This window comes from Oryctolagus cuniculus, chromosome 10 (assembly GCF_964237555.1).
Source record: "Oryctolagus cuniculus chromosome 10, mOryCun1.1, whole genome shotgun sequence".
Lineage (NCBI taxonomy): Eukaryota > Metazoa > Chordata > Mammalia > Lagomorpha > Leporidae > Oryctolagus > Oryctolagus cuniculus.
Genome location: NC_091441.1, coordinates 98,822,389 through 98,848,292, shown reverse-complemented (window position 1 = coordinate 98,848,292; position 25,904 = coordinate 98,822,389). Strand labels below are relative to the sequence as shown.

The window sequence follows — 25,904 nt, the reverse complement described above, 5'->3', positions numbered from 1 at the left end:
GGCCGCGGGGCCTGGCCCACTGCAACACATCGGGACACACTCACACTCTCCTGGGCCTTGGGCTGCTCTATAGTCTGGCACTCTGGACCTCACAGCAGCCCCCAGGCCCCAGCTCCACCGCCTGTCAGCAAATGCCAGAGAAAACAAGTTACTCTGATTATTCACCTAAATCAAACCCAATTAGGAAGGCAATGTGTGTGTCCTCGAGTTAAAAAGAACATGATGGATCACTCTTCTCAGCGTCTCAGAGATGTGACTTTGTGGGTTCTCGGGTTTGGCCAGTGTCCTGGTGCCGGCTCCAGGGCTGACACAGGGGCACAGAGGAGCCAGGAGCTCACGATACACCTGCAGCATTCCAGCCTTGTGCCCACAGAAACCGCTCTCCAAGCCAAGCTCAACTCTGGCCAGACATAGTCGTCTTCACTCCAGAAGGGCGAGAGAAACACCAGGGTCAACAGCCCCACGGGGTTAAAGGCCAACTGACCAAACTGGCCCAGGTTCCCATCAGCTTGGGCCCCAGTGCCTGGCTCTGCCAGTGTGTCCCTGGCCAGATGGTGCTGCCATCGGGGAGATCCACCTATTGGCTGCCCACAGCCTTGTGACTCTCCATGCCTGTCGCTGAGATGCCACTAGTTACTCTAAGTGCTTCTACGTGCCAAGTTAACATGACGGTGAGCAGAGAGTGTCTGCGAGGAGACAAGCACGCACCAGGGCTGGGCTTCATGAATGGTGTGGCTATGAGAGGCCGGGAAATGAATCGCCTCCTCCAACGTGCCCACACCTAGGGAGGTGAAGGCACTGTGGCCCCATTTCACAGGAGAGAAAACTGAGGTCCATGCACTTAAGAGAGAAGCCAGACCTGTCCTCCTGACTCCATTAGCTCCATGATTTCCTTTTCCCGGAGCAACGCAGCCTCTGGGACGCCTCAAGGCAGAGGCGGCCTTGGCCAGCACCATGACCTTGGCATTCTGCTCCCTTGGAAGCTCAGCCTTCCCATCCGTGAATGGGCTAACAACGACTGGCTGAATAGCTTTATGGTCATATTCACTGTCCATCACTAGGCAGTCCCCTGAGGGCGAGAAACTCACCCAAAAGAGCCTCCTTCCCCAGAGCTGGGACCCTATGAGTACAGTGAACGCCTGGGGGAAGGTGGGCAGAGGGAGTGGCTGCAGGATGCCAGGGTCCACTTCAGAACAGAGAGTGGCAGGGAGAGGGGGGTGCAGGGGAGCCAAGCCATCCACGCAGACAGCCAGAGGCAGGGGAGGCCCCGGCTCTGAGGCCAGCTGCAAAGGCTCCTGCTGAGGGGAGGGGCAGGGCGGAGGGGAGAAAGGAGAGGCCGTGTGCGGATGCAGCAGCATAGATTAAACTGTTGCCAGTTGTTAATTTTATATGTGAAGTTGTTGATCAGAATGTGATTTAATTGTACAGTATAATCCAGGCTTTTGGAATAAATTATGCAGAAAACTCATCTATAATTAAACAAATCAAAAAACCAGAGACAGGTGACACTGCGGTTCACCCTCAGAGGGCACGGCATAGGGGGTGTGGGCGGCTGGACCCAGCACAGGGGCAGAAGGGAGGGCAGAGTGGCTTTGTTCAAGGGTTCGGACCCCTCAGCCCCCTCTGCAGGTCTGCCTGCCACTCATGCGGCAGCATTTTCTGCCTTCAAAGCCTGCTGCCTCTACCAGGCAGCCTGCCTGGATGGACGCTGTTCTGCAGGGCGGTCAAGTCTACGGCCATCCCCTCGCTTGGCAGGGCAGCCACGGCCTGTGTGGGGGCGAGGGGGTGGGCCCTGAGGGTAGGTGAAGTGGGAGGTGTGGACGGGGCTGGCAGTGGTGTGAGGGAACAGGCACCAAGGACACCACTTGCTGCCAAGGGCGCCGTGAACCAAACTCAGCAATGGCAGAGGCCCCAAGTCCCTTGCTTCTCCCGTGGCAGGTTGACCAGTTATTCTCCTAGCTCTGGGGGAGGCAACAATTTCGAATAAAAGGCCACTTAATTATTCTGATTATATTTCAGCTGGCCTGCCACCTCCCATCTCAGCTCCTTCGCTGATGGCTGAAAGGGAAAGAAAGCAAGACGGCAGCAGGCAGGGTGAGGCAGGGTGATAGAAAGAAAGCCTAGGGAGTCCAGCTCCGGGACTCCCTGTGTGGAGCTGACCCCGCCCTAGCAGACGAGCAGCCACTCGGAGCTCCCAGGGCAGCTGCAGTCCCTGTCGAAGCCCAAGGCCACACTCCAGGGTCAGGGCCTCTCCAGGGCCACCTCCCACGGGAGTCCTCCTTGACCATTTGGGTCATTTGGGTAGGCATCCCTCTGTGTCCAGACTCAACTCTGGCTCTTCCAAGACCATGGACCAGACACACATTCTTAGGCCTCAGTTTTGCCATCTGGAAAATGGAGCTAAAGTTCACCACCACATTCACCTCCCAGGACATAAGAGGCGGCAAGTGGGCCCCAGGGCACTGCAGACCCCCACACCCTCTAGTGCACACAGGTCCCTGGGACGGCAGGACCAGTCTCCCTCCTACCCCTGCAGCTCCCTACATGTGGGACGGCTGTGCCCCCACCTCAGGGTCCTCCACCTGGGCCGCAGCCCCTCTCTGCCCTGCGTCAGCACCCTCACAGGGGGAGGACCTGTCGCCCAGGCCTCCTCAGCATTCCTCAGGGCTCCGGGCCCAGCGGAGGACCAAGGGCTGACGCAGAGCAACGGAGCAGCCAAGGTGCCTCACTCCCCCGAGCACTATGGGACTGGGCAGCTCTGGCCTCATGCTACCTGAACCCTGGAGGGGAAGCTGAGCCAGCGTGGGAAGGGGGCACGCTGGCTCAGCGGATTCGTGGTGGAATCCCACTCCCCGGCCAGCAAAGTCAGACCCGAGCTTCCGAGGCGTGGGCCCATCGTCAACCTCCCTGGGACCCTCAGGCAGAGCGATGTGGAGCTTCCAGGAGCGCGGTCCCCACCCCCACCCACTCATCCCACGTGCCACACACACCTGGGCCAAGACAGCCTCCGATTACCCAGGGGAGGCGCCGCCGCAGCCGAAGCTTGAAGCTCGAATTAGTCCGAGTCCTCCGGCCTTGACTACGTGTGTCTTGGGACCCTGCCCAAATACTGCTCCTTAATGAGGTTATTAATTACGGGGCTGTCCCTTCCTTTTCTCTGCTGAGAGAGAACTTTTCCTTCTAATTGGCGCTTGGCTGGGAGGCAGCAAGCCTTGTGCCTCCCTCTTCAGACCCACAGTGAGCTGGCGTCCGGCTTTAATTAGGGCACCAGGTCCAGCCCAGTGTTTACCATAACAGCCTAGCGGGGAGGAGGGAGCCTGGGAGCCCCGCACCCTGAGGGGAATGGTCAATGTCCAGGGTCGCAAGGCAAATGACCTGCTCTCACCATCAGAGCAGAAGCAAGGGCCCTCAGGGGCACCGGCAGTCAGGGGAGACTGGATAGGGGCTGGAGAAGGCACAGGGAGTGAGGGGGGGCAGCAGGTGCGAGCAAGGAGGAAAACACGGGCGTGCGAGGGAGGGCATCACATGTGCACCCAGGCCCCAGATCCAGGGGAGGGCTTGGGCAGGGTGATGGGGGGCAGGCACCAGGGTCCTGTGGCTCTCCAGGTCTCAGCCTCCCTCTCTTACAGAAGAGGAGTAGCCTGGGCCTCCCAGGGCCATCTAGGCATCTGCACCCCTGCCTGGGGTCTGCCCGAGAGTGGGCGGCACAGCAGAGACAGGCCAGGAGCAGCCAGATCCCTGTCCCGTCTGTCCGGGGGAGGGGAAGCGAGCCACAGGACCACTCAGTGTTGCACCCAGGGCCCTGGACAACAGTCAGGACACACCCTGAGGGAGCTCTCGCGGGAGGCTGCGGAGGCGCGGGAGTGCAGTGGCTGCCCCAGGCTGGCCCAGGAGGCTCCGCTCCCCCGCCTCCTCTCCCTATGAATTATTAAGGCTCGTTTATGAAGGGCCGCCCAGGCCTGTGGCTTCCCTGAATAATTCATGGCTCTCCCAGAAGCGCTGGTGCTGGAGCAGCCACTTCCTCCAGGAAGCAAGGAGGAGAAAGTGCAGAGGAGGAGTGGCCCAGACACAGCTGTCCTCCTCCCTGTCTCTGTCACGCTGTCCCCACCCTGGCCCCATGATGCTTTCTCCTGCACACCACATTCTGGTTCCTGGGGCGAGGCCCGGGGTCTGTGCAGGCTCACTTGTTTGCCTGCCTGGGCCTCAGCTTCCCTTCCGTGCACAGAAGCTGGCCACGCTGGTGGTTTCCAAACTGCCCTGGCGGCGGCAGGACGGCTGGCCCGCCATCCTTCCCACAAGACCCGGTGTGGTGCCCCACTGCACGCCTGGAGTGTCGGCGTATTCTCGAAGCAGACTGCAAAACACGACTCCGTGGAACACTCGCCACAAACCCGAGGCTGTTCTGAGGGTCCCGATTCAGGACCCACAGGGCCACGGCAGCTCCCAGGAGCTTTTGTTTTCTGTGTACTGTATTGAGACACCCCTGCCCCCGCCCCTACCCCCACCTCCACCCCTGCCACACAGAGCCAGGCAGCCACACAGGTGCACAGAGGTGGGGGATCCTTTCCTGGTCCGGGAAGAAACCATTGACCTCGCTGACGGCCCAGGCCGGCGAGTCCCTAGCATCGCTGTGTGTGAATTTCTGTCTCCAGCTGGGACTCACCTTGGAGCAAGGGGAACTCATGAACCAGCTGAGGCCTCCCCAGGCAAAACCAGGGTCCTGGCGAGAAGCACCCGGACAGGTCTCTGCTGTCCCCTGTGGTCCAGGTCCAGAGTCGCCTGCCACAGGTGCCAACACTGATGATGGGCATTTTGGGGTCTGGGACAGCGCCTCTGCCCAGCACAGGCCTCAGGTAGTCAGGGGCGGTGGGGAGGCGCCCTCTGCCTGGGCCCAGCAATGAGCACACGGGAGCTCAGCCTCAGCGAGACAGCTCCCGGGAGGCGGCGTCCCCGCAGCCCTGGGTGCCCAGCCGGAGCTGTGGCAGGGGAGCTATGTCCGAGCCTGGCGTCTGTGGGCAGAGGCAGGCGGAGGCACCCGTGCAGGTCACCAGGTGAGGCAGGAGGAACCCAGGAGCTCTGGCCTCCTGTTCTCGTCCACACCAGCAGCTGCAGCCTGGCCAGAAGTGGCAAGACAGACTCTGTCCTCATGTCACCAATCACTGTAGTCAGATTCTGTGATTCACACGTCGCCATCTCCCCTCCCACCATCGTCCCCTTCCCCCAGCGTGAGTCAAATCCTGCTGCGCCACAAATAGCCGTCCTCCGTGTGTGTCCTCCACATGGCCTCCTGCTTGGAGGAGGACAGAGACCCCCCAGAGTCCTTTGGTCCCCTGAGGGCAGAGACCTCATGGAAATCGTCAGGCCTCATGCAGCTACAGAGGGGAGGCCAAGTGAAGCTCTGTCCCCTGGCCTTATCCCTCCTCTACCTGGCCTAGGCACCTCTACCAGGAAGCCTTCCTGGATTTCCCCCAGCCCCTTCTCAAACCCTGAGTGTTCCCCATCCTCTACCAAGCATCACCTTAGGCTGTGGCTACAGCCTGGTCCCACCACCAGGCAGCCTGCAGAGCTTGGCTTGGAGCCTGGCAAAGAAGAGTCTCCTGGAAACAGCCAGGGATAGGTTTTCCCAGACATCTTCCCTCATGGGAGTCCAGTGGGTGAGACGCTGGAGGGCAGGGCTAAGAAAGAGGCTCCACCTTCAGCAGGAAGCTGAGCTCCAAGAACAGGAAACAGGACTGCAGGGCCCCTACCAAGGGCTGGGTGTGATTCCTGCTGAAGTCACACCAACCCCTTGGCCAGGTACACGCCACTTCGTGCCCATCTCACGGATGAGAACTATGAAGCCTGGGAAGACACAGCCACTTGCCTATGATCACATGGCCAGTCTGTGCCAAAGCAGAACTTGAACCCAGGAAAGCCCTGGCACCTAGGCCACTGGACCTCCCTAGTCCCGACGTAGACTCCAATGCACAAAACTCTGGGAACAGTGTACAGAGGAGGGCCTTTTCCAGTTTTAGGAAAGGACCCCACTGCCTTGCCAAGCAAGCCAGGGCTGTACACGCCAGAGGTCCTCCCTCACCGCACACCAGAGTGCCCCTGTGTAGCAGCATCGATCCAGCAGGGCAGAATCCCCACCCCAATTCCCCCATGATCGCCCACTTCCTCTGAGATCTGCTCCTCACTGGTGCCAGGCTCCCCAGAGCCGGGTAAGCTATGCAGAACTCAAATGTGGGGGCTCAGCTCGACTGCAGTGCGGAAGGGGCTCCCGTGGCCTCCCCAGGGTGGTAGCCGGGCACAGAGGTGCCTCCCTGCCTGGGGCACAATCAGCAAGGCTCATTTCTGGCCCAATCCCCAGTAGCTCCCGCCCTCGTTCATTCAGACAACAGTCAGTCATGTGGCTGGTTACCAGGCACGTGCTGGGGCGGGGGCACGGATGGTCAGGCAAGCGAACAGGGCACACGTGGGCCAGCCCTTGGGAGCTGCACTCCAAGCAGAGCATGAGACATCTGACCCTTATGGGGCCTGATAAGCCCAGGGAAAGGAGTCCAGCAAGCCAGGGGGTGGGGCAGGAGTGCACAGCCACTGACCCGGCCTAGGTCTAGGGAATGAGGGGGGCTCAGCAGAGCTGCAGGGTGGCTCAGACAGAGGGCACCGCACGTGCAAGGCCTTGTAATGAGTTTTCGGTGCACACTCACAGGCTCCGGGCAGGCGGCTCCCACGCTCAGCCTCTGCGGAACCCTGAGCTTCCTGCGCGGCCAGGTTCCCGGCAGCAGGGGGGATGACGGCAGCTGTGGGCCGGGCATGGCAAACTCCGGGTTCCCAGGGCAGGGCTCTCTGCTCCGTCCTGGGCACCCAGCCTGGACAGGCACAGCTCAGCCTGGCCCCCTCCGGAGGCCCAGAGGTGTCTGGTGGGCAATTCAAACTCTGTAGGACCAAACCCGATCATGCCCCGGACCTGCTCCTCCCAGCCTCCTGCAGGTCTACAGGTGACAACTCTGTCCTTCCAGCTGCTCGAGCCAAACACCTTGGGGTCACATAGAGCCCCCTCCCTCTCTCACACCCAAATCCCTGGCATGTCTCACCACCGCCATGGCCACCACCCTGCTCATGTCCTCCTCTGCTCACTCCCTCCCATGGCTCCCAGCCCGCTCCCACAGTGGTCAAAGACTCACTAACTAAACTGGGGCTCTGCCTGACCTGGCCGCCATTACCCTCTGACGTCCTCTCCTCCATCCCTCCGTTCTCCTCCCGCTGCCCTGGCCATATTTGCCCTGGCTAGTCCTGTGCTCAGAACACTCTTCTCCCAGACACCCACAAGGCTGCTTCCAGGTATTTTTTTTTTTTTTCCTTCCCCAGACTTCCTTTTGCAGTGAAGCCCACTCTGACCCTACCCAGGTAAACTGCAACCTCCTACCAATTCACGCTGTCCCTCCTCCGTGGGACTCACCACCTTCCAACACAGCAGGTCCTGTGTCTGTGTGCCCTCCCTGCCAGTGCCTGGCACATTCAATGCTCGCATGTGCAGAGAGATGGAAGAGACAGCTGCGGTGAAGGAAGGAACACGCCCAGCGAGAACGAGCCAGGTGGAGGCCTCAGGCAGTGCCAGGACTTCACTGGGCACCGCCTGCATAGCCAAGGCCGTGGAGCCATCCCAGTGCCCTGCCTGACACCCAAGGACAGCGCACCCCCCGCTGTTCCCCAGACGGCCTGTTTCCAGCCCTCACAGCTCTTGAGAAGGGCAGCAGGATAGACGTCTCTCCCCATTGCTCAGACGAGACAAGCAAGGCTGAGAGCGGCTGCCTGTTGGCTCTGGACACTGTATTCAATGTGAGGTTATCCTGCTTATCCACGGCCCCCAATCTCCAGGAGCTCCATCTGGCAGGGGCCTGAGGGACCCTGGGCTGAGTGAGCATGGCAGCACCCAGGGGGGCTGGGCCTTCCCACTGGGACAAGGGGGAAACAGACTGGCAAGAACGATCTCTCGGAAACAGATTTCATTCATTCATTCATTCACTCCAGAGATACTAACCTGTGCCCAACACAAGGGGCCCCGGGCAGAGCCTCCTGGCCCAGGCACCCCGATGTTCTGCCCTGCGCCCTGCAATCATGTCCCTGAGGGCTGGCAGTACACAGGACAGCCCCACTGGACATCAGAGGTTGAGGATATTATCATCCCCTGACCAACCCAGCGAGATGCGAGCCCCTCTGGAAGACCCTCCTGCTGCTGCCCCCACCCCCAGAGTACCCAAAATGGCAATGTACTCACCACCCCCCAATACTTTCCGCCACAGACCGGTCCCTAGAGCCCCTTCTCCCAGGATGGGGTCGGGCACACACGGGTTGAAAGACTGCATGTTCCACCCTTATTACCAGTACACAGGAAATGGGCCCATTGTAAAGATGAGGGAACTGAGGCACAAACTGACCCAAAGGTGGTGGCACAGGGGCTATCTTTACCGTGCCCGCCCCGCCCTCCCCGGCCCCGGCTGCCTAGTGAGCAGCAGGTGTTTGCATCGAGGCCAACAGAGCCTGCAGCTCCGGTCCTGCAGCCACCGTGAAGTCCCCACCCTTCTACATTTGAGAGTAATGGCCTCCTGCATACGCCACCGGCCTGGAAATCACCTGTGAAATATATTTCCCCCGGCGCTGGCTCAGGAACCATGTAAATCACTCCGCTTAATGGCCTCTGGGATTGCTCCCCGCGCCCCTGCCCCAGCCACTCCACTCCATGCCAGGGAACTTGGGGCTGTGGGCTGCCAGGCAGCGGGGGGGGGGGGGGGGGGGGGCAGTCAGGAGTTCTGGGTGCCCAAGGCAATCCTGGGTGCCAGGAGACACGGCCCAGGGGGAACGCAGCCTCAGGGAGCATAGCTGATAGACAGACGCAGGGCCTGCCAGGAGCTTCAGGAACTGGGGCAGGAGTGCCCTGCAGGGCAAGCCTCAGCCTCCTGCCCCTGCCCCTGCCCCTGCCCCTGCCCCTGGCTATGCGCCCCATCATGGCTTCGCCTAAGGGAAGGGCAGGTCATAGGTCCTGCATCACCCTGGCCCATGGCAATGCTGTGGCTCTCAGGAGCCTGGAATATGATGTCTCAATCGGCCCTTGAAGGCTGCCTGCCGTGGCTGGATGACCTCCCTGGGACACAGCGGCCCTAGCCACATACACAGGCATTTGGGAACAGCTGGTTCCTCATGGGCAGCACAGAACCTCGGTGCCCCTTGCCGGGCAGAGGTGGGGATCCTGTGTGCATCCTACCCTCTGAGCCACAGTTCTCTCTTGTGCTTTTTCATGTTTCTGTATTTGTTTTCACCTATCTGAAAGGGAGAGAAACACGGACAGACACAGAGGTCTTCCATCTGCTTGTTCACTTCCCAGATGCCTACAACCAGGGCTGGACCAGGCTGAAGCCAGGAGCCCTGAACTCCAATCTGGGTCTCCCACGGGGGTAGCAGGGGCCCAAGCACCTGGGCCATCATCTGCTGTCTCCCAAGCACATTAGCAGGAAGCTGGATCAGAGGAAGCGGAACAGCCAGGACTCAAACTGTCCCTCCACTACGGGATGCAGGTGTCCCAAACAATTTACCCACAGTGCCACAGCAGCCACCTAGCGTTCTCTACCTTGGCTCACAGGAGGGCTCCAGAAAAGTGCTGATGGCCAGGCCCAGCCCCACTCAATGAAATCATACAGCCCCAAGGGTACCTGGTTCTCCCTTCACCTCCCTCCCCAAGGCAGTCCTCAAAGGCAGCCCTTGGGCTGGGGCAACCCCTGGCAGGAGAGCAGGGGGATGTGCAGCTGGCCTCTGCCTCCAATGCCAGCAGGGCCAGGCCCCAGCTTCCACAGGCACGGCCAGCGGGGGACTGTGGACATGTGCACAGACCATGGGCTCCAGCTCAGCAAACGCTCATGCAGCACTTGTGCTTGCTAAGCCCCCAGGGAAGAAGACACGAGCTGCCCCAGTGGGCACTGTGACATGAAGGGAGAGGGCCCCTCCTGGGGGCACCCCCAGCCTATCCGAGCAGCCTTCCTGGCTGTGGCCTCCACCTGCACCAGCTTATGGTGAGAGGACAGCGAGGGCGAGGGGGTGGCAGGGGTGGGGTGGGGAAGGGCAGGGAGCGCGGGCACCTGTGCAGAAGGACCCACGGCTCTGGAGCACACAGGGACGCAGTGGGCACTGAGGCTTGGAGGCGGGCAGAGGCTAGCCCAGACTCCCACGGTGAGCTGGACAGGCTAGCTCGGGTGAGAGGGGCAGGGCCAAGGGGAGGCCCACAGAGCCCGCCGCACCAGCACCCATCATTGGATACCTGAGTTAGTGCCTCCCTCTGTCCAAGTCTCCCTGCCTGGAAAACGCCCTGCCCAGCGCAGGGGTGGGGGAGGGGGAGGAGTACAGAGATGCGCAGTGCTCTAGACTGTCTCGCCCCTCTATTCCACGTGCACGCGGGTGACAGGGGCCACCAGCTCCCAGCAGGCACCTGGGAGAAAGCCACAGCAGCAGACCCACCTGGCGGCAGGCCTTGGGCTGCTACCTGGAGTGCATGAGCCCCCTGCTTCAGACCCAGACTCCTACTGATGAGCACCCTGGGAGGCAGCAGATGATGGCGCAAGTACTTAGGTCCCTGCCACCCACGTGGGAGATCCACGTGGAGTTCCTGACTCCTGGCCTCAGCCTGGCCTAGCCCTGGCTGTTGAGCGCATTTGGGAGTGAACCAACAGACAGAGGATCCATCTCTCTCTCTCTTTCTCTCTCTCTCTTGCTCTGCTTTTCAAATACACAAAAATGAACTTTAAGTAAATAAAGCAAACTTAAAAAAATAGCTTTCTGAACTTTTTTTCTTTCAAAGAAGATGACCTGGATCAGAGGAGGCCTGTCCCGGTCCGGGAGACCCCCAGCTCTGCCCAGTAGAGGCAGCTCCTTCCCTCCTTTCCTGCCCTCGGATGGCCCCAGAGGACCTCGCTCCTGTGGCGCAGGTGGGAGCAATGGCTGCAGGGGCACCCCGACCCAGGAGCAGGACAGGCCCAGGGCTGAGTCCAAGACCTGTGTCCCCGGCTGACCACCCCTGGACTCAGTCCAGCCAGACCCAGCACTGGTGCAGACCAAAGCTCAGAGGGCAGTGGCAAGGCCAGGTGCGGGGTGGTGAGAACGCAGCTGTGCGGGGCCGGAACGCTGTCACCCGCGTTGGGGGAACCAGCGACACAGCACAGGCCTCGCTGCAGAGTCGGAACCACGCCTCCCACACTGCCTGCCACCTCCCTCGCCCAAGACGAGAACCAAGTCTCACAGCCCAGCATCCAGCAAAGTTGGCACCTACCACCCACCTGGCAATGTCACTTCCATTGTGGTAGCCCTCAGGCCGGGCCAGCTGTGCCACTCTGTCAGCGTCGCCAGCTCTGCCTACAGGCACGGCCTGAGCTACCTCCTCCAGGCCCCGCCTGACCAAACCCAAGCCCGAGGCGCGAGGGCGCCAGCTGCTCCCGTCCTGGTTTGGGTCTAAGCTGTGCCTCAACTGTTGAGAAGCCCAAGGCAGTGCCCCTCTCTGGGACTCCTTTTCCCTACCTGTACCACTGAGGCGTTAATCTGGACCAGAAGGTCACACGGTGCCCACTGATCCACACCCAGCCCTCAGGCGAGGGTGAGGGAGACGGGGTGCCCAGGCCCTGCTTCTGGTCCCTGAGGTGTCTCCCAGGAAGCCATGATGGGGGAGTGTGATGGGGCCTGGGCTGCCCAGAGGTGAGCTGCAGAAGGGCCACGCGGGGCAGTGACCAGGTGCTGGGATCTGAGCGCCGGGCAGGTACTGCTGCCCCCACCGCTGTCCGTGTGACTTCGGCATCACTCAGCTTCGCTGAGCCTCCCGTTTTCCGGTTTGTGAAAACAAATCAAAACAGATTGACCTCGCGGCTGGTGTTTGGCCTTGTGGTTAAGACACTGCTCGTCTTAAGTCCACAGCCCATATCAGAGTGCCTGGGTTCAAGTCCTGGCTCTGTTCCCCATTCTAGCTTCCTGCTAAGGTGTACCCTGGAAGACAGCAGGTGATGGCTCAAGTCACTGGGTCCCTGCCACCCCATGGGAGACCCGGATGGAGTTCCCGTCTCCTGGCTTCGACCTCAGCCCACTGCAGTCATTTAGGCAGTGAACTCTTGGGTGGAAAATCTCCGTCTGTCTCTGCTTCTCAGAATAAAATTGAAAATAAAAACTTTAAAAAAGGACTGACCTTGTTGGATAGTGTATGTGAGATACACCACCCAGCTCCTAGACTGACGTTGTGGTTAAAACAACCACTTCCTTTACTAGGGTTCCCTGGGCACGGTTCTTGCCCTGCCCCCACCTTCTACTCAGCCACAAGCCCACCGTCGGCCTCCCGTCTCACCCTGCAAGACAGGGCTCAGTCCTCCGTCATCCCTGCCTTCTTGCTCACAAACCCTGGTCTGCAGCATCTCCCCCTCCAGCCCCAAGGTGACCCCATCCTCAGCTCAAGGGCAAATCCTGATTAGTCTGAGCCAATCACAACGTACCATCTCGACTGCCAGTGATTGGCTTACAGAGGACATGTGACCTAGTACTAGCCAATGAAGTGGGAGGGCAAGTCAGCTAGGGGCTTCTGGGGAAGGTTTCCTCCCCTCTTAAGAGAAATCCAGAGGAAGCACCTCTTCCACCCCTCATGCCTGGGTCTGCACGTGATGCCTGGAGCTGTGGCAGCCATCTTGTTGTCATTAGGGAAGTCAGTGAAGGACAGATAGCCATACCAAAAGTGAGGGCCTGGTCCCACCCAACTCTCAATGCCCTGTCAGGAGACAAAGGGCCCAACCACATGGGAAAACCACATCACACTGGGGTTGCCAAGGTGTGTACAGCAGCAGCCTTTTCTCCTTGTACTCAAACACGTTCCACGGATGCAGCTTTCGAGAGGCGGCAATGAGCCGCATGCCTGCCCCTGGAGCGCACCTGTGACCTGGCACAGAGCCACAGGAGGGGCTCAGGGTTTTGGGAGTGTCCCACAGAGGGGCAGGGAGCCAGTCTGGGAAGCCTCCTGGCCTAGCCTGGTAGAGGGCCACGGCAAGCAAGGGCCACAAGGTGGGAAGGTCAGAGAACCTCCCAGGACCTGCAAGAGGCTCCGCATGGGCGGGGGTGGAGGTGGATACTCCCAGGGTCAGTGGCCAGAGGCCAGAGGCAGCCTGGGCAGGCCCTCAGATGCCAGGCTATGAAATGGGGCTCTCTGCCCAGGCCAGATTCAGGGGTGCAAGGTCACAGGCGACCCTCAGTGGGAGACTCTGCAGCAAGCCAATGAGAGCAGGGAAGACTCCAAGGGCCCCTACCCCCGGCACACCCAGGGAAAATGTCCCTGCACGGAGACCCTGGGTGCAGAGACCTGTCTGACAGCTCGTTCTCTTTTCAAGCAAACAAAGCCGGCGCAGGGCTGGGGTGGGCTGTTTGTCGCTTGTTTGTTGGAACTGGTGGCGGCACCAGGCCTGACCTTTAAGGCTTCAAATGCAGCATTTCAAGCAGCGCCAGCGGCGGGAGAGCACGGCTGCGGAAGGAAGTTACAAGACTCAAAGGCCACAGCAGGCTGGGGCCTCACAGCAGAGGGGCGTGGCCCACCTGGCCCACCCTACTCAGCAACCAACCATTCTTCCCAAGACACCATGGCGTGACGTCACCGTGCCAGGAAGTCACCCTGGGAACAGCAAGGAGCAAGCAATAGTGCTGGGCACTGGGCCCTGCCCATCAGGGTGGCCAGCCTGCAGAACGTGTGGCCTGATGCCTACTCCCCCACCCGGGGGCCTCAGTCTATGCAATGGCGCCTCCAGGGTTGCAAGAACTGACCAGCGCGGTCCAACAGACTGAAGAGAATCAGATTTATTGAGCAGAATGCAAAGAAGCAGCAGGCTAGGGCAGCCAGAGACGCTCTGCTTCAAACACTACAACCCAAGAGGCATACTTGTAACTACAAATCTTATTAGTTAAGGTGACTTTTTCCCATGCTCCAACAGGTTTGTCCAGTTGGTGATTTGCATTTCTGGGCGGAGCTGGAGAGCTTGAACTACCCTTAGCTTTGGGACCCCCCAGGTACCCTGGGGCAACCCTGCACACTACTGGCTCCAGACAGCGAGCACTGCCTAGCACCAGGCCCCTGACTTGGCTGTGAGTAAGAATACATGAGCGAGTCGTGGAACAGCGAACAGTGAGCAGCAGGCCACTGCGTGGTCATGGTGCAGGCTCACAGGGAGGGGAGCTGAGCATGATGAGGGTTAATGACAGGGGAGGCTCACGCTAAGGAAGGGCAGGAACACTCACGCTTTTTCTGGAGAGCAGGCGGAGATTTCCCAGAATCTAATTACTGCCTTTTCTCTGTCTCTTTTTTTTTTAAGATTCATTTATTGGGGTGCCGGCACTGTGGCGTAGTAGGTTAAGCATCTGCCTGTGGCACTGGCATCCCATACGGGCACCAGTTCAAATCCTCTTCCAATCTATCTCTCTGCTAAGCCTGGGAAAGCAGGGGAAGATGGTCCAAGTGCTTGGGCCCCTGCTCCTGCGTGGGAGACCTGGAAGAAGCTCATGGCTTTGGATCGGCTCAGCTCCTCCAGGCTGTTGCATCCATTTGGGAAGTGAACCAGCAGATGGAAGACCTCTCTGTCTCTCCATCTCTCTGTTTGTAACTCCACCTCTCAAGTAAATAAATAAATCTTTTTTAAAAATTCTTTGTTGGGGCCAGCAGTGTAGCGAAATGAGTTAAGCAGCAGCACCAGCATCCATATGGACGCCATTTTGAATCCAGCTGCTCCGCTTCCCATTTAGCTCCCTGCTAATGCACCTGGGAAAGCAGCAGAGGATGGCCCAGGTCCATGGCCCCTGCACCCACGTGGGAGACCTGGATGAAGCTCCTGTCTTCGACCTGCCTGATGTGGCCATCTGGGGAGTGAACCAGAAGATGGAGGATGTCTCTCTCTTTATCTCTACCCCCTCTCTCTATAACTCTGCCTTTCAAATAAATAAAATAAATCTTTAAAAAAATCCTTCTTACATATATAATGTACATATAATGAATAAATGCCTATTTAAAAATTTATGTATTTATTTGAAAGTCAGAGTTACAGAGAGAGAGATCTTCTACCCACTGTTCACTCCCCACATGGCCAGGGCTGGACCAGGCTGAAGTCAGGGGCTTCATCCAGGTCTCCTACATGGGAGCAGGGGCCCAAGCAAGTGAGCCATCTTCTGCTGCTTTCCCAGGAGCATTAGCAGGGAGCTGGATCAGAAGTGGAGCAGCCAGGACATGAAGCAGCGCCCATATGAGAGGCTGGTGTCATTAGAGGCAGCTTTCTCCACTACACCACAACGCCAGGCCTTTTTGCTCCTTTTATGGGCCAATGCTTCCTGCCATCGCTGCTGGAAGGTGTGTAATTTAGCACGCAGATGTATTACAATAATAATAAATAAATGCCTAATGCGCTGTAGGGTAACCTGGGTCCGAGTTGTATGAACCTGGTCCAGGCATGGGATCCACACCCACAGCCTACAGGCCTTGAGAGCGCAGGGACCAGCCCCTGGTGGCTCAGCTGCCTGTCTCACTGTGGCTGTGACACGTTCTGCCACGTCAGCACCCACACGTAGCTCCCTGCCCCCACAGGAAGGCCTACAGGTTCCTGAGCCCTGGCAGCCCCTTCCGCCTTCCCTTTGCAGAAGCTCCTTCCAAATGCCAAGGACCTGGGCCAACTCAGCACCGACCACACACAGGCCCCGACAATGCCAAACTGACGGTTCTCTCAGACATCAGAATCCGATGAGCCAGGGCCCACCCAGCCCCGAGGGCCAGGTCCAGCGCGGACAGCGGGCAGCTGTGTTTAGGAAGGCTCCATCCTTGATGGACAGAATCCATCCTTGAGAAGGAAACGGCTTCTCTGGAGAGACTCAGCACAGAAGGACACACAGGGGTCAGCAGGCCTACGCTTCAACACCCCAAACCATGCCTGCAGACTGCACGGATGTCTGGCTGGGGGAGGACCCCAAACCTGCAGCTGGCGCTCCACGGGCTGCCACGCTGCTGCCCTTCAGTGTGCAAATGAGAAGCACCCACTCCCAGAGGGAAGCGCGCCAGCCAAGGTCACACAGCAAGGGTTCCGCTCTGCACAGCCGACCTCCACACCCACCCTCCAGATTCCCCCGCGGAAGGGCTGTCTGCAAAGATGCTTCACTTCACAAAGACTCACAGGCTTCTCCCAGGAATCTAAATACCACTCAATTTGCAAAAATTTGAATTACAAGGACACAGCCTCTGCGTGTTTCCTTCGCACACTGTCGCCTTGCCAGTTGGTAGGTGATCAAACTTTCCAGCTCAGCCTTAACTCAGGCTGTTCCTGACATAAAAGTTTGCAAAACACTGGTCCTGACAACCAGGAGGCTTTTCGTCCCGCTGCCAGTGTTTGCCGAGCGGAGCCCTGGCATTAACCTCAAAGGCAGGTGCAGAAGGTGGGCACTGGGAGCGCATTCTGGGCGCAGAGATAAACTGTGCCTGTGCCTGCACTAAACACACACACACACACACACACACACACACGTCCACATCTATATGTATGTACACGTGCACCCACTCACACATGTGGATGCACATGATCACACGTGTGCATACATACTGATGCACATGTATACAGTTGTGAGCACAGGCACACTCAACACACATGCACAAGCACATGCCTGCACACACAGGTGTGGAAAGTCCCACACACAAGCCTGCACAAGGACACGTGCCACAGCAATAGCCACACACAGAGTAGGGATCCCAGAAACCACAACTGCATCCTAGCAGCCCAGAGGGCCTGGCTGGACACTGGGTGCTGCGGATGAGGGGAATCCCCCTGGATCCGGGCAGGACCCACCTGCCCTTCTCACAAACACCTGCCAGGCCGATCCTGAGTTGTCATCGCACCTGAACTCTGCAAGGCAGAGGATCAGGAGAACCCATTTTACAGATGAGGCCCTAGAGGCTGTGGGAGGTCCCAGTGTGAGGCAGCTGGTGAGAGGTCTGGCAGTCTCAGTGTTCACCCAGTCAGGGCTCACTACAAAGGCTTGGGAAAGGCCGAGGCACAGGGCCCAGAGTCAGGGGTTGGGGAGAGAGAATCCTAGTGGGAGCCTCTCGTCCTTCCCACCCACTCCTCCCCTTGTTGAAGGAAGACCACTTCCAAGGAGGGAGCCAGCAGGAAAGACTGCTGTGCCCCTCTGTCTCTGGGAAACAATCAGGCTGATCAGCACTAAAAGTGGGTCAGCCTGAAAAGCAGCATCCAGACACCGATGGAGGGCCAGGGGCCAGGGTAGGAGGTCCGAAAACCCCTGTGCGGGAGGGCAAAGGGCCAGCGGGCTGGGGGTCAGGCCTCATCCATGGCGAGGGAAGTGTGGACAGGGGCAGACAGACCCCAGACGGGTCTTCTTAGGGTGCTGGAATGCCAGAGGAGGAGGGGGGCTGGGGAGGAAGAGCTTTGGCCCCAAGCAAGCGCCCAGCTGGGAAGTGGGCTGGGCCTGCCCTGACAGAGGCCCTGGGCCAAGGCAGGGAACCCCAGGGAACCAGCGGCTGGTCCGCATCACGCTGGGCTCAGCAGGCTGGGTCATCAGCACCACAGGGGCCGAGGGGGATGGGGACAGCATCAGCCCACAAGGTCAGGCTCAGGCACCGCGGGCCCAAGTGACAATGGCCGAGACTCCTTAGGCAGGTCCCAGGGCTCCCTGCGGATCCCCTGCCAGTCCCAAGGGGCATCTCAATCTCTGGTCACCAACAGACCCCCAACCGCCCCAGCTCAGGAATCTGCTCAGGTTACACAGGACAGGAGGGCACGGGAGAGCAGAAAAGCACAAACCACACACACACTTCCCTCTGGGAATACGAATATTGATTCTGTAGCTTCTTGTTTAGACAGTAGACACCAAGGAAAAACCAACAACCAGACATGAAGAGAATTCCCCCCAGCGGTGACAGGGCTGCCTGCCGGCCCCAAAGGGGAAAGCCCCACCCTGCCTTGGGTGCCCTAGGCCCCCCTCAACACACACTCTGGGCTCCAAGCCCAACCACCAGGTCTGAAGGCAAATTGTGGAGTGGAGATGGAATGGCTGGAAGGAGGAGAGAGAGAAAAGAGAGAAGAGAGAGGAGACAGAGAAGCCACTCCTCCCATAGACACCACCACCCTGCCAGAAGGGCCCACACCTGTTCGTTTTGGCTCCCGAACCTTCAGCTGCACCCAGTCCTTCTCTAGCAATGAGCCCTCACCCTTGCCCCAGCCCCCAGCTCCCCAAGTCCAGGCATGAGCCCCACCATCTACAAGGTCTGAGTCTGTCCAAGGCCCTTGAGCCTGGCAAAATGGCTGAGAAGGGCCAGCCTCAGGCTTGCGCGAACAAACCCCACCTCTTGACCATTCTTTCCAGAACCACACTGGCATCTAGAGCAAGACACCTCCAGATGGAGCCCCTCCTGCCCCAGCCGTGCCCGGGAGGCCTGGCCCTTGATTCAATGCCTCTGGAGAGGGAGAACTCTGGTTGGGCTGCTCCACGACAGCCTGGGGGCTGGCAGGGCAACCTTGGGCCAGCGAGGGCCCCTCAGGGTTGCCCAAAACCTGGAGCAGCAAAGAGGAACAGTGCCACAAGGGTCACAGCATGGAGGCCTGTGCCCACCGCCTCTTTGTTTTCTTCCCAAAGATTTGGGTTCTAGCCCCCACCCTCTTATCCTGGGCCCACTCCCCAGATGTCTCTGAGACAGACAATCCTCTCCCACTTCTGCCTCTTGTAGTTGTGGGCTTTGGACAGGTACCATCGCCTTTCTGAGTCCCAGTCGCCCTGTCCATGCAATGGGTATGACCACAGGTTCTGGGGCCTGAGCTGTTCTCAGCGAGGAGAGGTCACTGTTTGCCTGGTGACCACACACACCACAGTCAAGCAGGGCTTCAGGGAGGCTGAGAGGGACATGGCCCAGTGTCTGTCCACAAAGAGCTGGTATCCTGTGAGTGGGAACCTCCCGAGGAGGTGACGGGGGAGGCCCCGGAGGTGCAGGCATGAGACCTTGAAGCAGGGGATCTAACCCCTGAGAAGGTCATGCAGTGGCTGGGGGCGCTGAGCAGAGCAGAGACCGGAAGGCACTCAGCCCGTGGGAGGGCACTGGCAGGAGAGGACCCCTGCAGCCTCTGGGCAGGACACGGACACAATCACCGCAGCGGCACCTGACGGGAGTCCCCACGCCCACCAGAGGCTGCACGCTCTCCCGCCAATTCTCACAGCAGCCTCTTAAGCAGATTCTACTATCTCAGCTGGGGAAACTGAGGCAAGGTCATCCCAATGCAGAGGGTCCGCCCAGGAGGCTGCAGTTTAAGCCCACAGTCCCCCACACTGCCTCCTCCCAGGAGCTGGCAGAGTCCACTCATCCACACCCACCGGGTGGGGAACTCGTGGTGTTCCCTTGCACACAGGCAGAGGGCAGAGGGACCCGCTGCCTCCACGTGTGGGGCCAGCCTCACCCTGGAGGGAGCCGGTCTCTCCTCTTGACAAAAAATCCAGAGAGAGACTTGCCCTCGGACTGAGCGAGGACACATGGAGAAAGGGGCCTCCTCCCTTCTCAGAGGTTGACCTGACCCAACTGGCCAGAAGGAAGCTCCTATCAGAGGTGAGGCCCCAGGGGCAGGCACAACCAAGGGTCCCCCAAAATCCTTACTCCCAGAAGACGCAACGGGAGAGCGGCAGGAGCGCCAGCAGATCTGCGTTCTGCGACAGCAGCAGCAGGCGGCAAAACTACCCCCCCCCCCACCGCCAAAGCTGCGGCAGGTTGGGGACCCAGATGTGCAATGCTGCCTCCCTCCAACAGGGAGAGCAACAGGGAGGTGGAGACAGGGCCTCGGAGGCCCAGACAGACACACGTCACCCACCATTAACCGGGGCTAGGTTGACGCATGCCCTGTCATGGGCACTGCTCCCCATGTGTCTGCCCGCTCAGAAGGGGAGCAGGGACTCTGGCTGTCATCCACCTGCTGGGGGCTCAAACCTCAGGCCCCCCACTGCTACCCCAGAGAGAGAGGTGCTGCCCAACACCATCCCCACAGCAGAGCTGGCAGAGGAGGGCGCAGCTAGGCGGGCCCCTCGACAGCTGTTGGACACAGCATTCAGCCAAGACTCTCTGGAGCAGGAGCCAGAGAAGGGCAGGGATGCCTGAGAATGGGGTGCAGAGGCCCAAAGACAGGACAAAAGAGGTGGGCAGGGCCGGGTGGGCACAAGCTGATGAGAGGGATGGGGAAGGAAGTGGAACGAGCGGAGAAGGGGGTCAGGGGAGTGGGGTGGGGAAGATGCAGGGCGCACAAAGCAGCAGGGACTGAATGCCACCACCTGGTGGGCATAATGGGGAGGGGGAGGGGGGAGGGAGGGGGAGGCAGCGGCAGGTGAGGAGAAGTGTGCTCCAACTCCATCTCCTCCCGCCCCAGACACGCCAGGGCTCACACGCGCACGCACACGACACACCCAGGTCCGCCTCATTTGAAACCCGGATCCAGGCACTGGTGGGGGTGAGGGGGCCCCCTCCCTGCACCCGAGGACCTGTCCTCCCTCCAGGGCCTGCTTCCGTCCCCTTCTCAATCCAGCGGCAGCCTCGGTCCGCTTCTCCCGGCAGGCAGAGAGCCATGCCATCACTGCCATTACAGGAATAACGACCACACGACCATGGACCCCAGCACTTGCTGAAGCCCAAGCAGCTTGCAACACTGGGCCCCTTCATGCTGGCAGCTGGCAGACGGTAACGAGGAAATTGCTTTCACATGGCCTGCCCTCCTCACCCGGGGCTGTCACCTCAGCACCCTGAGGCCGAGGGGGCTCACCCTCCACCTTGGAAATCCACCTGTATCAAAGTGCCCGCCTGGCCTGGCTCCACTGAGCCCCCAGCAGGGTCAGGGAGGCCACTCGTCCCTGAGCAGCCCCAGGGCCCTGTGGCCGCAGCAGCAGCCTCCGCCTTTCACATCAGCTCAACAAAAGCCCCAACTCCAGCCAGCCACAGCCACGGAGGGGCGGAATCCTCAGGACGCCCTCCCCAGTCTCGTTCCGAGGATCAACGGGCACCTGCATCTGCGGGACCAGGGCAGCTGAAGGGCGCTGGTTGTCACGGCAAACCTTTCATGCCGCCTCTATTAGTCACCCCCCCCCCCCGGCCCCTCAGGGCGGTGTGCGTCCCCCCCACTCCATCCCCACTCTCATTCCCTAATTATGGTTTGCAAGATGTGGCCCAAACACTTGAATCAGCTCCAACTACATCGACGCCAGGAGAGCATCCACAGCCGTCACAGCCGCCTTGCCATCTCCCGGCTGGGGACAGGTGTCCACTTTGGTCAGGGTCTCACGCCACCCTTCCAGAGGAGACCCACACAGACCCAGCGGCTGCCTGTACCTCAGCAGGCTGCGGGAAACGGGAGTGGGGTCAGGAGCAGTGGAAGGAGACGCCTGCTTAAGCCATCACTCAAGGAGCTACGACACGGCTAGGAAAGACATCTCTGTGGCTTGCCTTGTGCCTGGCTTTGAGGAATAAAGAACAACAAAAACACAATGCTTTTGCTCAGTTCAAATGCTGTGGCTGAAGACCATTTTCATCATAACGAAAGAAAGACAATGCCCCCACCAGCCTTGAACTTCCACACGATTCTCTGCTCCCTGCGCACCCCGACACACACACGCAAGCAACCCAGACAGTTGACAGAGGACACGTTCGTGCCGCACCTGTAATTTGCCAACTGATCACCCGCCTGAGCACAGCCAGGCTGTGCAAGGAGAGAGACGACAAGACAAGGGAGGGACTCAGAGCAAAACCCTTTCCCGACTTTGCTTTGCCTTCATCCGGGAGAACCCACAGGCTGGAGTCAGCAGGGTTCCTGGCCGAGCCAGGGGCGCCTACCCTTGTGCAGAACGGGTCTAATGACGCAGGGCCAGTCCTTCCCCTTCCCGGAGGCTAGACCTTTCCCTGTGGCCCCAGGCCCCAGGCCAAGGCCCTGGTGGCAGAGTCCAGGGACAAGTGACTCCTGAGACCCAGGCACAGGAAACAGAAGCAAGGTGGTCACTGTGCCCCAAAGGGACATCTGGGCAGACATCCGGCTGGGGCATGGTGTTGGGAAACAGACAGACGATCCCTCCCAGCCCCAGACACATCTGGCCACCCTCACCAAGGGGAGGCCACTGAGTCTGCTGGCTCCTGGGAGGGTTGAGGGGCTCAGGACTCTTGGGACCGGCACAAGCTGGCAGAGCTGGGGATGCTACTGGCGGCAGCCTCGTGGCGTAGGCAGGGGCACACAGGGGTCCTTCCTGCCATTCACCTTCTGTCCTGGCCCCAACACTTGCACCTCTCAACTGGTCTGGCCAGGGGACCCTCCCCTCAGGTGGAGGAGGGCCAGGAACAGCGCTGACCCTCTGTGGTGCCCACATCCTCTGCATCCAGACCCCCCAAAAGAAAGAAGCTCATGAAGACAGGTGTGGAGGTGCCTGCACCCCTGGCTCCATAGCGCCTATCCCCACGGGTCTGGGAACGTGGAGGGACAAGCCGCCCAGCCTCTTCTGGGCTGGGGGTCCCAACCGCCCCCTTACCCAATTCCGGATTCCCCTCAGCGGGACAGTGGCAGGACAATTAGCTGACAAGCTCAGACCCCGCACCCCGCGGCTTGGAGATCTCGCCTTGCCCCGTTTCGGGGGACTGGCGGGGAAGCAGGGACACCGCGGGGAAGTTTCGCGACGCAGCCAGAAGAGCTAAGACCGCGGCTGCTGGCTCTCAGGGCTCGGGGCCGCCGCCCCCAGACGCAGCGGGTAGCGGGATCCAGCGCCCTCGCCCCAGCGGCGGGCGCGAGGAGGGACTGGCGCGGACCGCGGGGCGCAGAGGGGCGCGGAGCTCGGTCGGGGTCCCGCGGGCGACCGCGGACACTTACGTGTGCTGCTGTGGGAAGCTGTAGGCAGAGGCGCCGGGGGCGGCGAGCAGCGGGAGAAGCAGCAGCGGCAGCAGCAGCAGCAGCAGCAGCAGCGGGCGCGGGGGCCGGGACGCCGGGCGCCGGGCACTGGGGCCGGGCCGGGGGCCGCGGCCGGGCCGGGGTCGCGCAGTACGCGCGGGGCCGGGCCGAGCGGCGCCGCAGGTCCGAGCCGGCACCGCCATGTTTCCATTCAAGACGCGGCGCCGCGGGGAGGGGGGCGGCGGCGGCGGCGGCGGCGGCGGGGCGGGGGGGCGGGGGCGGGGGGCCGCAGGCGGCCTCTCCTCCGCCGCCTGCTCCGCGCGAGGCCTCTGGGATGCGCCGGCCGCAGCGCTTCTGCGGGCTGCGCGCCGCGATATCCCCGCCGCGCTGGCACCGAGCGCTCTGAGCGCCTGGCCCGGGACCTGCGCTCAAATAAGCTGCCGCCGCCAACCTGCCGGCGCCGCCCTCCCCTCTCTCCCCGCTACCCGGCCGGCCCGCCCCCGCGCGCCCCCGCGCGCCCCCGCCGCGGCCGCGCGCCCCTCGTGCCTGCGCAGCCCCGAGCCTGCCCTGGCGGCCCGTGCAGCTGACTGAAGCCCGGGCGCGCGCGTCCGGCGCCCCCGCCGCGGTCCCGGCGCCCAGGGTGCGCCCGGGCCCCTCGCCTCACCCCATGGTGTGCCTCTTCGCCCGGGTTTTTGAGCAGAGCCCCCGGGCCCTGCGACCCCTGGCGGGCGCACGTGTGACCCTTCGGGAGCTCGACCTTCAACAGGCTGAAGGCCGGGAGTCATAGGTTTAATGGTGCAACGGCAGGCTTCGGCAGGCTTCGGCAGGCCAGGAAAGAGGGCGCGGGGTCGAACTCAAAGCATACCTTGGAGGCTCAGCCCCTGACAGAAAGAAAGGGCCGGACCTACTGCTGCCCTGAGCAGCCGCGTGGGTCCGGCTTTGGGTGGGGAGCGGGTGCCGGGATGAGTTACTCCGCTGCCCTGGTCCCCCAGCCCCAGCTCCCAGAGCCTAAGAGTCTCTAAACTCCTCTAGGTCCAGGGAGCTCGCTCCTGCGCGGTCCCGACGTTTGTTTCTTCCCTCTGCGGGGAGAATGCTGAGCTGGTGTCAGTTCCAACTCTGCAGCTGGTGGGCCCCGGGGTGAATGCTGCGCGGGTGCCCACCTCCGTGGCCAGGACGAAGGAGACCGGGGAGGACTGCTTGATAAACAGCAGCTCTCTGAGCTGGGGGGCGGCATCCCTGCACAGCCCTGCAACCTGCGCCGCGACTGCCGACACCTTCTGCCTGTCGCACGGGGACGAGGGACAGTAAGCAGCCGAGCAGCACAGCTGAGTGACACCCAGGAGCCCCTGCCTCCTGCTGTCTGGTTGGGCCTCCGGTGGTCCACTTTCGCCCTGGCTCTGCAGGTGAGCAGGGAAGTGCTGCAGCCCCTGACCTGAAGAGGGCAGAGGTAGGGAGGCCGGCAACAGGGCCCAGGGCAGACTTCACTTGTTCCCAGGCCTGCCTTGGGTCCCCTCCACTCTGCAACCCCCGGCTCATCCGAGCTCATCCGAACGGCGGTTTTGTTCATTTGGGGGACTTTCCTCCTCCACTGAAGTGAGTGAGCCTCAGAGGTCAGATTAACTTTTTCCAGCAGGCCCCAAACTATGAGGCTCCCGTAACATCATAGGAAGGCAGTGCAGGGGCCATGGAGTCCTGGGCCTCAGACCCCTAATAATCCTCAGGCCCAGTGGACAGGAGAGGCCTTGAGGGCTCTGGGAGGCCAAGGGAGGCCAGCTCTAAGAGGGGAAAAGCAGGACCTCACTGAGCCAGGTGTCTGAATAAGCTAGGTGCGGCCTCTTGCCCCAGTCCTTCCAGGCTGTACAGAAGGGCAGAGGTCCTGCACAGTAGTCTCAACAAGCCAGGACTAAGCAGCCCCTCTTGCTGACGCCTGTCCTCAACACCCCTGTGTTCCACATGCCCAAGACAAGGCTGGCCTGTAGGGTCCTTCTGCACCTGTTACTGAACAGATAGCTCTGTTCATGGCCCCAGGGGACAGCACGAAAGACATCACTCCTCCTGGATGCCCTGCGAGGCACACTCTGCAGGGGCCTGAGAAATGTCCAGGGCAGCCTCCCTGCCCTTTAGCACCACAAGGACTGTCTATCCCTGAAGAGTTCCCACGCCCTCAGGCACCTGTGGCCAGCCTGGGTGCAGCGGGTGGGCATTGGCAGTTGGGCATTTCAGTTGCAGCCTCCGCAGATGTGTACCTAATTGAGGCTGCAGGCGCCGAGGGAAAGTCTGGAGACTGGGTTGACAGGCCGTTAAAGGAAGACAAATAAGGAGAGGAGGGATTAAGGGTAACTAGTGGTAAGCATCTCCACGTTCCAACTTTTGATGCTCGCAGCATCCTTCCTGGCAGCTGGCTCCAGCCAAGGGTTAAGATCTTAGGAGGAAAAAATCAAAGCTTCCCAGGAAACAGGAGGACTTCCATAGTAGGCACATTGATGGGCTCTGCAGGAACGGCTGGAGCTTACTGCTTGGCCCCAGGTTTCCGTTCTGGAAGATGTGGGGGGTGGCAGGGGCAGGTGAAGCTGCAGTCAGCAGCGAGTCACCTGACCCTAGCAGGGGGCCCGGGCTTAGGGGAGGTCAGCTCTGTGAGCCAGAAAGCACTGAGAATCTACTATGAGCCACTCCAAGGGATAGGCAGTCCATCAGGAGCCTCTGGCCCCACCTCCCGTCACCCTTTTACACCTCAAGCCGACAGGCTGGACAGCTCCTTACTCAAGACTCTTTTTTTATTTTTATTTTTTGACAGGCAGAGTGGATAGTGAGAGAGAGAGACAGAGAGAAAGGTCTTCCTTTTGCCGTTGGTCCACCCTCCAATGGCCGCCACAGCTGGCGCGCTGCGGCTGGCGCACCGCACTGATCCGAAGGCAGGAGCCAGGTGCTTATCCTGGTCTCCCATGGGGTGCAGGGCCCAAGGACTTGGGCCATCCTTCCCGGGCT

The 25,904-nt window shown here is 60.6% G+C and overlaps 1 protein-coding gene across 11 annotated transcripts in view; it reads right to left on the bottom strand.

Moving 5' to 3' along the window:
* The window catches only part of CACNA2D2 (calcium voltage-gated channel auxiliary subunit alpha2delta 2), a 135,152-nt gene extending 111,746 nt beyond the window's left edge, over positions 1 to 23,406 (bottom strand). For 4 of the 11 annotated variants that reach the window (XM_070050771.1, XM_070050768.1, XM_070050770.1 and 1 more), the window contains exon 1: positions 22,902 to 23,406. In XM_070050771.1, the coding sequence (XP_069906872.1) occupies positions 22,902 to 23,122 (221 nt within the window). In that variant the 5' untranslated portion in view covers positions 23,123 to 23,406. The remainder of the gene's footprint in view (positions 1 to 22,901) is intronic. The other 7 variants (XM_051851600.2, XM_051851603.2, XM_017343841.3 and 4 more) reach the window with 2 other exon arrangements.
* Positions 23,407 to 25,904: the final 2,498 nt, after the last annotated feature.